The 12,755-nt window shown below is 40.5% G+C and overlaps 1 protein-coding gene across 2 annotated transcripts in view; it reads left to right on the top strand.

Annotated features, from left to right (window-relative positions):
* CLGN (calmegin) overlaps window positions 1–12,755 on the top strand; it is a 313,514-nt gene that overhangs the window by 107,224 nt on the left and 193,535 nt on the right. The window contains exons 2-5 of one of the 2 annotated variants that reach the window (XM_085643231.1): window positions 945–994; window positions 4,014–4,160; window positions 7,731–7,804; window positions 10,732–10,790. In XM_085643231.1, the coding sequence (XP_085499357.1) occupies window positions 4,023–4,160; window positions 7,731–7,804; window positions 10,732–10,790 (271 nt within the window). In that variant the 5' untranslated portion in view covers window positions 945–994; window positions 4,014–4,022. The remainder of the gene's footprint in view (window positions 1–944; window positions 995–4,013; window positions 4,161–7,730; window positions 7,805–10,731; window positions 10,791–12,755) is intronic. The other variant, XM_085643230.1, reaches the window with a different exon arrangement.

Below are 12,755 nucleotides of genomic sequence, written 5' to 3'. Positions count from 1 at the left end.
CCCTTTAACACTGCACCCCAAAACCTTTTCTCCCAAATCTTAACACCATACCATAAATCCTTAGCTATAGACCCTTAATCCTACACCCTTAACTTAAGCTTATTATCCAATACTCCTCAGTACTTTTTAACCCTCAACCCCTATACCCCAACACATAAACCTTATACTATACCCCAAACCCTTAGCCTGATTTCCCAAACCATTACTCAGTACCAGGATACCCCTTAATTCTATACATCATGAACTCTTAACCCTCTACCCTTAACCCCATACACTACACCCATTACTCTATACCCCTAACTCGTAATCTATAACTCCTATATCCAAAACGCGACACCCCAAATTCCTTAGCCCTTTAACCCAAATTTTTCACCCCATCCCTACAATCCTATACTCTTAACCCCTATACACTATACTCCTCACTATTATCCCTTCTAACTCTGTAACCCTGAATTCCATAACACATAACCCCTATATCTCATCCCCTGTGTCGAAATCCAAACCCTTAACCCAATACCCTCAACCCTATTCCCTTATCGCCTAACCACTAACCACATACCCTTAACCCCTCTGCTCAGCATTTTTAACCCTTACCTCCATTAGCACATTTCGTTCTTCAAAATATTTTGGAAACAAACACTTTGGAAAGTGTCCCTTTTTCGAAGTATTTATTTATAGACCTAATAATCATGAAGCATTATTTTTAGTAGTGTTGCTTTCAGAGTTTTGAGGCAATACCATTTTGGATACAGTAGTGACTCTCATGATAAATTAATTGATATTACTAAGCAAATCTCCTAGCTACTTTTACAACTCTGCCCCCACCCCCCACCGGCTAATGGTTTAATCTTTTCTCTGGGTCCTGGGACCTTTTTTGATCCTTGTTTATATTCAGTCTGAGCTTTATTGTTTGAAAACAGGTCTTTCTTGTCTTTCAATTTCAGGAACTGTCCTTATGCGACCTGGCTACTGAGATCCTATGTCAGTGAGTTGAGTGAGTAAAATCTTTATTGTTTATGTTTCTTATAAAAACCAGTTACAATCAAATAGTAGCCATAGAAAAATCAACAAGATAAAAGAAAGAAATATTAAAACTGAAATACTATAGGGAAAGAAATGAAAGAGTATTCAAAGTGCGCAGCTCTTGGGATTTCTAGTAAACCAATGCGTTCTATTCATAAAACCTATCATTTTTTCAGTGTCTCTTTTAAATTTTGCTTCACCAAAACTATGAATCTCATAGTGCCACCAATACATTTTTGAGAGGGTCCCTTGAAACACATCAGTGTTGCTTCCCCAATTGTTCTAGTGCCTCCTTTCCAAAATGTCATACACAGATATTTCTTGTGTTCTTCCAACACGATAGGACAAATACAAGAGTATATCCTATATCTCCTCGCTGCCCTACATAGACAACAAAGGTTCAGACTCTTTTCATTAGGAATCCATGACCCATCAAATTGATGAATAGGAACATAAAAAAGTCTACAACTTAAAAATGCTCTTTTGCTATGTGGGCCTATATTTCAGTCCAGGTACAGTTTTCTTTTCAAGTTGTAGCTATCGTGCAAATATAATGAGTTCTTGTATTTTAAAAAAGTATCAATATTATTTAGGAAATTAGCACCATTAATGGTTTTCTTTATTAAGACTTTTCGCTCGTATCTGGCCATTGCAGAGAGAGTGCAAATAGCATTTAGCACTGTACTGTGTCATTGCTTGATCAATGATTGGAAAGCCTCAATTGTTGACTTCTTTAAGGATTACTTTTTATAAAGTGTCCACTTTGGATGAGAGTCAATTAAAAGATAGTTTAAACAATTACTATTGCTAAGAACACACAGTGAAGAAAGACCTACTTCTCATCTAAGTCAACAGTAGGGAGTAGACTTTCTTAAGTTAAATAGACTGCGAATAGTTTTGATAAACAGTTTATCGAGTTTATGTATAATTGTTTGATTAAAATTTATGGCCCATATAATATTAATGGAATTAACTCTGTTGTAGGTATGCTGATACATTGACTGATGGTACCTCCTCCATATCTCTTGGAGAAGTGTTTTATTGTACCAGTGGCCTTGTGGCTGTTATTTATCAGCTTCATAAGGTGTACTTTCCTGGAAAGTTTATGGTCAATGATAACTCATAAATAGTTGTAACATATAACTTAAACATTCTTTTTCATCTTCATTAGACTAGTTAAATATTGTGGTTTTTTCATCCAAGGCACATGATTTTCGTTTTTCCATGAGTAATCCTTAAGCTATTTAAGTTACTGTATTCACATAGTCAGTGTAGCTGACATTGGACCGTCATCACTTTAGTTTAGCATTTCGGGAAAATGTCGAAATATAGTGTGAAAATAAATGGGCTTGTGGTAGAATATATTCTTGGTTTAGCCCATTTTCAATGAAAATGTTTGGAGTTAGGCTATGTCCTTCTGAAAGCTTTACTCAAACCCATAATTCTGAGTGAAGTTCTGCTAATGAGGAAGACGGGTTTGGTCAATTCTCCACAATAGTAACTTTGTTGGTTATCACTGGTATCCTGTACTCTGAGTAGTATTGGACCCCCAAACTTGATAAGGGGACCAGATGTACTATTGTTCTGGTTGCAATTTACAACCAGCGGTTTTGCTACCAGAATCTTATTTTTTAAATGACCTATGTACTAATAGGTCATTTAACAAAATAAAGTTTTGGACTGAGTCATAATCTGACCTACCTAATAACCAATAGGTAGGTCGCAAACTGCGACTCAATCCGATTGGCCGAATTGACGAGGATGTTCTTTTAAAGCAGACCCATTTCCTTTAGGGCAGTTGAGCTGCTTTTATAAAAAAAAAAAAAAGATTTCTTGAAACGTTTCAGTGAGAGTTGGTAGTGGTGCCTTAGACCACTACCTACTTCCCCCTCCCTTTTGATCATACATTACCAGCCCAACTTGGAAGTTGATAATTTTTCAATGGTTTGACTGAAATTCAGATCACAAGCCTTTGATACATATGGATACGAATTGCAGTTTGGAAGGGATGCCCAAAACACACCCCTTCCAAATTGAGATCCAGTATCTAGTCCGAAGCATATTTTTCTAGAGTCAGCAAAACTTTACCAATTCCTAAAATCTGTTTGGTACATGTGCAGAAACGTTTTTGCTGTTGCACACTCTGAATCTGAACATGAGAAGTGTCGACCACAATAAAATGAGTACATCTGGCCCTGTGAATCCCTGTTAAGCACTTGACTCTCTCAGGATAGTGAAGCAGAACAGTCCATGACTTTGTCAATGAGGTTACGTAGGTTTAGGCACTTAGAATACTGCAGGACATTTTAGTACCATGTACTAACTGATTGTCCAGTCAGTGTTTTACTTTAGAAAAGAAAAGCACATTAATGCACTTAAAAATATACTACACATGAAATTACATTAGCTTATCATTGTCAGTTTTGAGAACATAGCATTGTTGGTTTCACAGAATAAAATTAACAGGGAAGAAAATAAGCTTTATAAATGTGTTTCTCAGACATTAAAATGGTGTCTGCTCGTGGTTATTGAAAGTGAGAAAATTGATCTTTCAAATGTAATCTTCTTGCAGTCATGGATATTCCAATTTACAGTAAGATATATTGTTGCACATGTTTTTGTCAAATGTTTAACTATGCGAGTAAGCAAATTGTTTATGTCCTCTGCAATATCCATTCAATGTGTTTTACCATCTTTCAAATGTGACCTGCTCTGCATCAGGGATGCCTAAAGTAGCTCCAGGCTGGTGATCAAGCCCTGATCTGAGGACAGCCACTGTTTGTGTAAATGAGTTCCATTTAGATTTGCTGTATGCAGATGTATTCAATGTGGTTATCCTGAAATCTGTCATGGCCCCCCTCAAACTGTCTTGGACACCATTGCTGAACATGGTTTGTGCTTCTCATGATAACGATAAATACAATGTCAGTATACCTAATCACGTGCTTGTTTAAATACACAGCGTGACAGCATCCTTGTTTATTTTGCAGCCAAGGATCATGGATTTTAAGTGGAGATGGATGTATCTGAGTATCTCATTGCTCATTCTAGTAGCTGCAGAAATTAAGGACGATAATGTGGAAACAGACCATACTGAAGATGCTGAAGAGGAAAGTGATACTAACACCGTTTTGCAGGTAATGGGGATAAAACTGTGAGAGATATAACCAAACTCTTCTTTCTAATAATGAACAAAAACTGTATAGCAACCATATAAATGTACAGCTGTGCATTTTTTGTATTTCTCCTAAGGGATCAGGTGAAGCAGTGTCCCAGGGGAAGGAGGTGGTTGGTGGGTTGAAATACTGTCCCTCATGATCTCAAGTCTTAGTAGATGTTCTCCCACTTCAACTAAAACCAAATGTGCTTCCATGTGCCTTTTCTTCCTGTTCCAAATAGGAGAACATGTTTGAGAAACCATCCCAGAATCTCTAAAAAGGTGATTTTGGAGCTGTCAATTCTGGATCCAGCATGCAATTCCCTAGTCCAGGCCCAATCTCTATCTTTCTCTCCCGGATCTTATTCTCGATAAGGGATAGCAGGTTTTCACAATGTTGCTTCGAAATCACTTGGGCGTTTTTAAAATCCTCAGGATTTGTTATTTCCTATAATACTCCAGAAAAGCAGTTGTCTGATTTGGGTCTACATTGATTCTGTCTACAAAGTGGCGTTTCTTGAGGCCTTCTTGGTGTTCTAAGGTATTCTTCATATGGACATAATTACTTGTCACCTGAGACTTAAGATTTATTAAGTGTCATTCCAGTGTCATTACCAAATCTTTTCATATCAGGCAGCTCTTCCTTTGCCCACCTAGTGATGGCCTTCTCACCTATTCCAATGTGTTTGCTTTGTATTGGAGCCACAACTTCATAGGTTCTAGAAAGTTTATGAAGGAGACATTCCACAAAAGCATATGTGTCAGTGTTGGTTTTGGAATGCCAAAAGAGGGGAAGACTTAGCTGAACCTGGGTGGGGAGGCATTCCTTCGCTAGCTGTGTAGGTTTGGTCAGGGCAAGTGAATGGGTTTTGGTTTGCATGCTTATAATCTGCTTTCATACATGAATGAGATTACATTGTGGCCCATCCAGGAATAGAGTTATACCATTATGTCTGCCCTGCATATGCCTCAAGTGAAAACCCGATGCTGTGTGTCCCCCGCTGAATGTGTGGGGAAGGTGATCAGTTGAAATATTTTCCATGAATTTCGATTTTAAAGGGTTTTTGCAGCCATTTTTTTCCTGGAAAATCTACGCACAGGTTGAAATTAATTAAGAACAGGATTCTAGGTTACGAATGACAGATCCTGGTTTATGATAAATGAAGATTTGAGCATGATGAGTTCTACACTATGTGCTTGAAAGAATTATAGGTTGAGTCCAAGACCATAGTACATACTAGTAATTCATCGTGGCTCGTGCTAAACCATTGCCTCTGATGTGAAGTCCATTCTTTGTAAGGAATTTAAAAATGGTAGGAAGAAAGCCATACATTTAGTTAGGACCTCTGTCCCCTAGGAGAGCAGGCCACTCCTCCTGTTCCAAATTATAAGTTCCTAGAGAGCGTTTGTCTGCTGAGTAAGCATGTATTAGGCTGATCTTGAAAGATTCAGACTTTTGTTTCACATGAAATTGTGCAGGGTCAAATTTTTGTGGCTACATCTGGCCACAGATTCTACTTCAAGGAACTTAGGATGGGAGTGGATGAGTTGGGACATAGAAATGAGCCTGAATTACTTTGAATGTCAACTGAATTTCAAAATTGGACATAGATTAAATAGCACAATCGTGCGGCCGGCAATATGTGATATCACCATATCCATTACACCCAGATGACTGTTGGTGAGTAGTGTAGATATGCAAGATGAGAGCTGAGAGCAAAAGGTCTGCTACTTCTGCTTACGCCATTTTTTGTTACACTCCTGTCAATTTTAGTTTGCAGTTACAAAGTTTGTGGAAGCACTCGTTGAAATTGACCAGACATTTGTGACTGTCTAGAATAATTACTGTACCTGTTACATAAAAGCTTAACGTGATCTCCCTCTGAGAATTTGGTTCTCCTGGGAGGTTAGCGTGAGAACCTTGGGGATTTTCTGTCTACTTGAAGTTCTGAGTAGCTCTCAGATGCTCCTGTCACAGGATCTAAAATTATGGGTATGGAAAAGCAGGTCAAATGACCACCTCTGTTTCCCATTGTTTTTGAGGTAAGAATGCTGCGCAGTCAAGCATTCAAGGTGCTTGACGAAGGTCGATTTCTTAATTTAGCATCTGGATTTATTTAAAAATTGTTACCAGGGTAGACATTTTCCTAAAATCGGATCCTTGACCACTTCTGGTCCTTAATTGAGCAATTCAGAAGCATCTTTTTGCAGGTGATGAAGTATTAGAGTCTCTTAAGAAGAAATGCTCACCTTCCAACATGCCTTCCGAAGTTAAGAAGAGATTGGGGGAATGACAGGGCCATCTAGAGCCAATTTAAATATACTTAGTTTGTTTTAATGAAACTCTTTCTAAACCACATTGAGCTGGCAGAGTGCTTTACTACAGGAGTCAAATAATCAGGCAAGCAGAATATAACAAGAGCAAGGCATTTAAAAAAATTTAAATAGCTATGGATTAGCCATTATGACAGTAATGTAGGTAAACAGTTTATATAAGGGAGGTACACATTACAGGGAATTTCGGTCCTGTTGACATCAGCGAGCACATATGTGTAAAGCTGGTGTAAGTATTGAGTGAGGTCATATGTAATATACATGTAGGGGGACACGGGTATCAACTAGGATTGAATGGAACAGACTCTGTGGTAGGATAAAAACTAATGTGTGTTCAAGCCAAAGTTGAAGCGTATTCAGGTGTTATTGGTGAAGGGATAGAAGGTGGTTCTTCTGTTCACATTTGAATTCCCTCAGAGTGGTAGAAAATTTAATGTTGACTATCAAGGAGTTTCAGATCATAAGGGTATCCTTTCCACTGTACGCCCTTCTCCTCTCTCATCCCAGTGTGCATTCTCCATCCTGTGCCCTGCATGTCTCTTCTCTGTTTCAGTTCTCCCTTGTGCTGCCTTCTGTTCACTGCCTCATCCTCTTACCAGGTGTGGCTCTTTCTCTTCTTCTCCATTATCCTACCGCTTCCTTTCCTTCTTTAGACTTTGTTGTCTCATAGGCACACCACTCCCTTTACTGCGGCCCTAGTGTATCTTGTGCTATACTATTTCTCAGTCAGCTCTCTCCTGCCCCCATTAAATGTGCTTCTCCATTTTTCATCCCAAAGTGTGACCTTTCTCTTTTTGCTCATCGTGTCTCATTTGTTTTCCTGGTAATGCCTCTCCCTTCCCTTTTCCTCAGTGTACCTGTTACTCATATTCCATCTCAGTGAGTCTCTCTTATGCATTTAGTACCTCCCCTGTTTTCCAATATACATTTGTCCTCCCTAGAAGGGCTCAGTTAAGAAAGGAGAAGGGCAATATGGCTGTAAGTGTTGACGTCCATGTTGTGGGCTTAAGGACATACATGGCATTTGCCTAAGTTGATAAATTAGCTTGATGTATCCAAAACATCCCAAAGTTCCAGAAAGAGGCAACTAGTTCCTTTTAAGGTCATAGAGCTTTCGAGAACACAGCCATATCACAAGCCTGTGCACTTTTTTTTTCTTCTGAGAACCATGTGAACTATGTCAAGTGAAGTAATTTGTATTTTCAATTATTTCTAGGTGCCAGATCAAATGCCGCAGCCCATTGGTGAAGTATTTTTTTCTGAAACATTTGATGATGGAACAATGAATGGGTAAGTGTCCGCAACACATCGGTAAACAATCTGAGTTACTGATTCGATTTGGAACTTGTACAAGGCACTAAAGGACTAAAACTCCAATTTTCCTATACAAACAGTGCAGACTAGAGCATAAATTGCCTTTGTAGTTCATTGATGTATAGATTTGGTATAAACAACACAAATGCATATGGTTTCTCATTAAATCGTTATTTGTTTTACAGCACATCACACAAAAACTGCAGACTATACAAATTCATAAAAACAAAACAATTGTGTTAAAGCTTTATAAAAGTGACGAAACCACTGTTAACAAATTAACTCCCTTAGTGAAATGACTAAACATTCCAGATAAAAAAAGCAACGGTGCAAATACATTTACCTGTCTCAAGATGAAATACTTATTTTGTTACACAAACCCCATCAGCCCCTACTGTGAACATAGCTGAATCAAACGCACCTTCAGTTGCGGCCTTCTACTTCCATGCCTTGATTGTGTGTTTTGCCATCAATCATGCTACTGCTTGACCAAGATATAGAAACAGAATCAGCAGAGCATTCACTATTGTTCAAAACTGCTTGTTGCATAGCAAAGGAAATTACCTATGCCATCTTATTTATCCTTGCAAAGGGAGAACCCAACAATAGGTGGATAACCATCAACCCAGTGTTCTTCAGAAAGGAATACTGGCAGTTTGAAGATGATCCCTTATCTGCAAATCAGCCACTAGGCCAACCATCCCAACTGGATTTCGGTCAATAGATTTCTTAGTGAAGGTATAGGAATATCCAATCGATCAAAGTGAACACATCATGGTGTATCATGGGCTTGGCTACTGCAGAGCATCTTTGCAGCTGACTCATTATATCTATACATCATGAAGGCACCCTTGATTCCTTTTCATTGGATTTTCTTCCTATCACGAGGGGACCCAAGCAGAATGAGAATTAATGAACCTACGATACGACAACCGTGGCAATTTACTTGGATTATCTGTATCACAGAGGTCCCAACGTGACTCTCGTAAAACTGCGCATCTGGTTTTCCCTCAACCTTACCCAACAAAGAAGGGACTCTATGACACTTGATACTCAATTGGGACCCCACTTATGGCTCTCTTGGGCAGTTAATTAGTCCTTGCAGGGGCTATCAGCAGCAGAAATTGCATGACTGGTAAACTTCAGTTGTTTCCTTGGCCACTGCCGTGTCTGCCAAATACTCATAGGGAACCAGTAACTCATGTCTTACTAAATGAACGCCCAGGACCCGGGGATGCAAACTTCCCAAAAATTCTAAAGTGTGCTTTCGTGATAAGACACACACCCCATCACACTTGTGCAGTTTGTCTAGGCTTCTACCAGGGGCGTAACACAGGCCCCCGCATCCCCCGCGCTGCGGGGGGGGGCCCCAAGCTCCAGGGGACCCCCTCCACACAGTACTCTGTCCTAAGAGCTCCTGATTGAGCTATGAGGGTGCCCCTCCATTTACCTTGCAGGGGGGGGGCCCTCAAGTTTTGTTACGCCACTGGCTTCTACGGTAAACGTTTATCACGAAACTTTGTCCCCGCAGGGAATCACAACGCGGTCGTTACAACGACCGTGTTGTGATTCCGCATACCATTACTCCACACGTCGGAACAACGACTTGCAGAGGGGGTGGGAAGGTGTTGGATTTAAAATCCAACGCCTTCCCTAGTGTCCGCACAGACTGGAGTTGGAATAGTAAATTATACTATTCCAACATCCAGCGCCCCCCTCCGCAAGTCGTTGTTCCGACTTGCGGAGTAATGGTATGCGGAGTCACAACGCGGTCGTTGTAACGACCGCGTTGTGATTCCCTGCGGGGTAAACGAATGCGAGATGATGAGATAGATTCGGCTTCTACTGTTACTTTGAGGGTTTGGGGGTTCAAAGCTAAGGGTCACCTGTGCCTGCAGTGTATTGGAGACCACAGGAAACAGCTCCAGGTTCTCAGAGATTAGATTGGTCTAATTCTGTTGAGGCTCACCCCAAATACCTGTGAGGAGCTTTGCTTTTCACACGCAATGTATCCCTCTTATACCATAAGAAATAGGGGTATTTTTGCCTATTTTAACATTGTTTCCATTATCTGTGGCGTCAAGGTTCACAAGAACGTTCTTCACCTCAGAATTTAAGAACCTATAGTCAGTGAAGTTTATATGATGGCTAGAGTCTAGGAACAGCCAAAAACATCGGGTAATACGTTGGTGCATAATTAGCTACTCTTCAAACCCCCTACATCATCACCTCATTCACCCCAAAAACAAAGTGATTGGTTTAAAGCACAGTCTTTCAATCAACTTTACAGAACTCTCCCTAAAACATGATAGTAGCACCCAGAATTATATTAGGACCACTAATACATACATGAAGAGGACTGAACCAAAACTTCTCTGTGTATGTATTTTAGTGAAGAATGTTTTTGATTACATGAGGCTAGCATGCAAACTGAAGCTGTCTCGCTGCCAGACCTAGACAGCGGTAATGGGAGATGAGGAGAGAGGCCCTCCAGAAAGCAGACGTTGGAATTTTCTGTTTACACTCTGGTGAGAATGAAGGGTACAGATAGCTTTTTATATTCATTTTGGTTTAAAGGCTGCTACACATTGTTTAAGCTGTATTTTAAATCAGGATTTATTCTAAAATAAATGTGTATATATAGAGTATTCCAATTGTAAATTCAATAGGATGGAGCTAATGTTTCGTATAGCAGCGATATGGTTAAATATTTGTAGGTGCTGACAAGAATTAGGTAATTCCGGACAGCCCATAGCAATAAATTCCCTGCCCTCGCTTCTTTTCATAAATATTCCACAATTTGTGGTGAACATCTTTTGTATTGTTGTTTAAGATGTTTTTTTTAAGTTGAGATAGCTGTGTTCCGCTGAAAATAATCCACAATAAATTAAATGTATTTACAGATGGGTGCTTTCCCAAGCAATGAAGGAAAATACAAGTGAGGATATTGCAAAATATGATGGTAAGATCATTATTTTTGCATTACATCTAACAATATGTGTCTGTAACCACTACAATGTATTTAGAATCTTGTTAAGCCGCAGCGGTATTATCACAGTATATAGGTTTCTCTTACCATCCTGCATAATGTTTTTCTCAGTGTAAAATCAACTGCATACTGTGAATATCACCGTATATGTAGCCCTTTTAAGACTGATCACCCTTCCCTTTGTTATCTTTTCATAATGGCCTGCTTCAATATATTAATTTCTATCACTGATTAATAACTCCAGCTCTATCTTGTGTAGAAAAATGCAGAAATTCTAGTGGGCATCTTTTCTAATGCACATTTTTGGGTGTGCTTGCAAAATTCCATTCATCTTCCCTTCTAGGTTAGTTGTCTACCCATCTATCCAGGCTTCAAGAGTTGCTGCTGGGTGTTGCCTTCCAGAAATCTTCAATCTGTCTTTCCTACTGGTACAAAGAAGGGCGATAATGTATTTACAAAGGCACAGGTGTGTGCCCACTAGAGAAGGTCACAAAGTAAATCAACTGTTATGTGGCAGTTGGCAAAGACATATCTTAGCAGAGTTAGCATCCATAAGCAAGATTCAAACACCCTCTTGGGGGGTTTCCCTCTTTTTGGTAGGCATCACCCTAAGGCTAAGTAGCTGTCAGCTGTCATCTAATAAGTAAATGTTAGAAATGGGAGTCTCTGGTTGGCAATGGTTTGCACCGTTGTCTAAGTTAGGGACCCCTCTTCCTAGTCAGGGTAAGGGGGCTACACTTCTAAAATAACCCCTGCTCACCCCCTTGGTAGCTTGGCATGAGCAGACGGGCTTATCTCAGAGGTAGTGTGTAAAGCATTTGTGAACACCTACAGTAATACAGTGAAAATACTACAAATGGACACCACACCAGTTTAGAAAAAGAAGTAATCTTTATCTAAACCAAACAAGACCAAAACGACAAAAATCCACAATATATAAATATATAAATAAAGATATGACTTTTAAATGGTAAAAATAGTTCTGTTCAAAGCAAATTGCAGATATGACACTTTTCAACACAAAGTACCTTGGATGTGTCACACACACAAACAAAAACTGTCGCAGGGGAGGTGACGCGTCAGTGCCTTACTGCCACGCAGGGGCGGTGATGCGTCCGGTGGTTACTGAGGGTGAGGTGATGCATCGGTTTCTTACTGTGCGGGGAGGTGATGCGTTGGTTTCTTACTGCAACCCCAGTGTTCTTGCCGGCATGGCACCCAGATGCGATGCGTGAGGATTGGGGATGCGTTGGTTCTCAATGCAGCCGCGATGACACTGCATGGCTCTCCCCAGCCACGGTCCCACGATGCGTTGGTTCTTGCAGCTGCGCAGCAGGGCCTGCATTGGGATCGGTGTGATGATCTCTGCGTGCAGCGATTTCTCGAGCCGCGACAGGCGCGGCCACGGTTTCATCGGCGATGTGTCGGAAAAAGGTGCGGATGCGTCGCGCTTGTGGAAGTTGCAGTACTTTTCCAGCTCCCAGCGGCAAACAGCCTCCAGAGGTCCAAAACAGCAGCAGGCACCTCTTACCTGATCAGAACTCCCAGCAAGGAAGTTCAAGGGAGCTGGTGGTGAAGTCTTTGTGTCCCTGAGACTTCAGAACAGGAGGCAAGCTCTTCTTTCAACCAGGTGACACAGGACACAGCAAAGTCCTTTCTCCTTTCCTTGGCAGAAACAGCCACTGCAGGCACCCACGAAAGCACACAGCAAAGGGGCAGTACTTCTCCTCAATTTCTCTAGCTCTTCTCCTTGGCAAAGGTTCCTCTTGATTCCCAAAATGTTCCTTAAAGTATTTTCTATCCCTGAGACTTCCAGCAGGAGGCAAGCTCTACTTCAAGCTCTTGGAGAAAACTCTAACAGCAGGATGATGAAAGCACAGTCCAGTCCTTTGCCTGTCAAAGACTGAAGCAACCCTGCAGGCCAACCCCTACAGCACA

Source organism: Triturus cristatus, chromosome 2_2 (genome assembly GCF_964204655.1).
Source record: "Triturus cristatus chromosome 2_2, aTriCri1.1, whole genome shotgun sequence".
NCBI lineage: Eukaryota > Metazoa > Chordata > Amphibia > Caudata > Salamandridae > Triturus > Triturus cristatus.
Note: the sequence above shows the minus strand (reverse complement) of the source record. Positions and strands in the feature narration are given on the sequence as shown.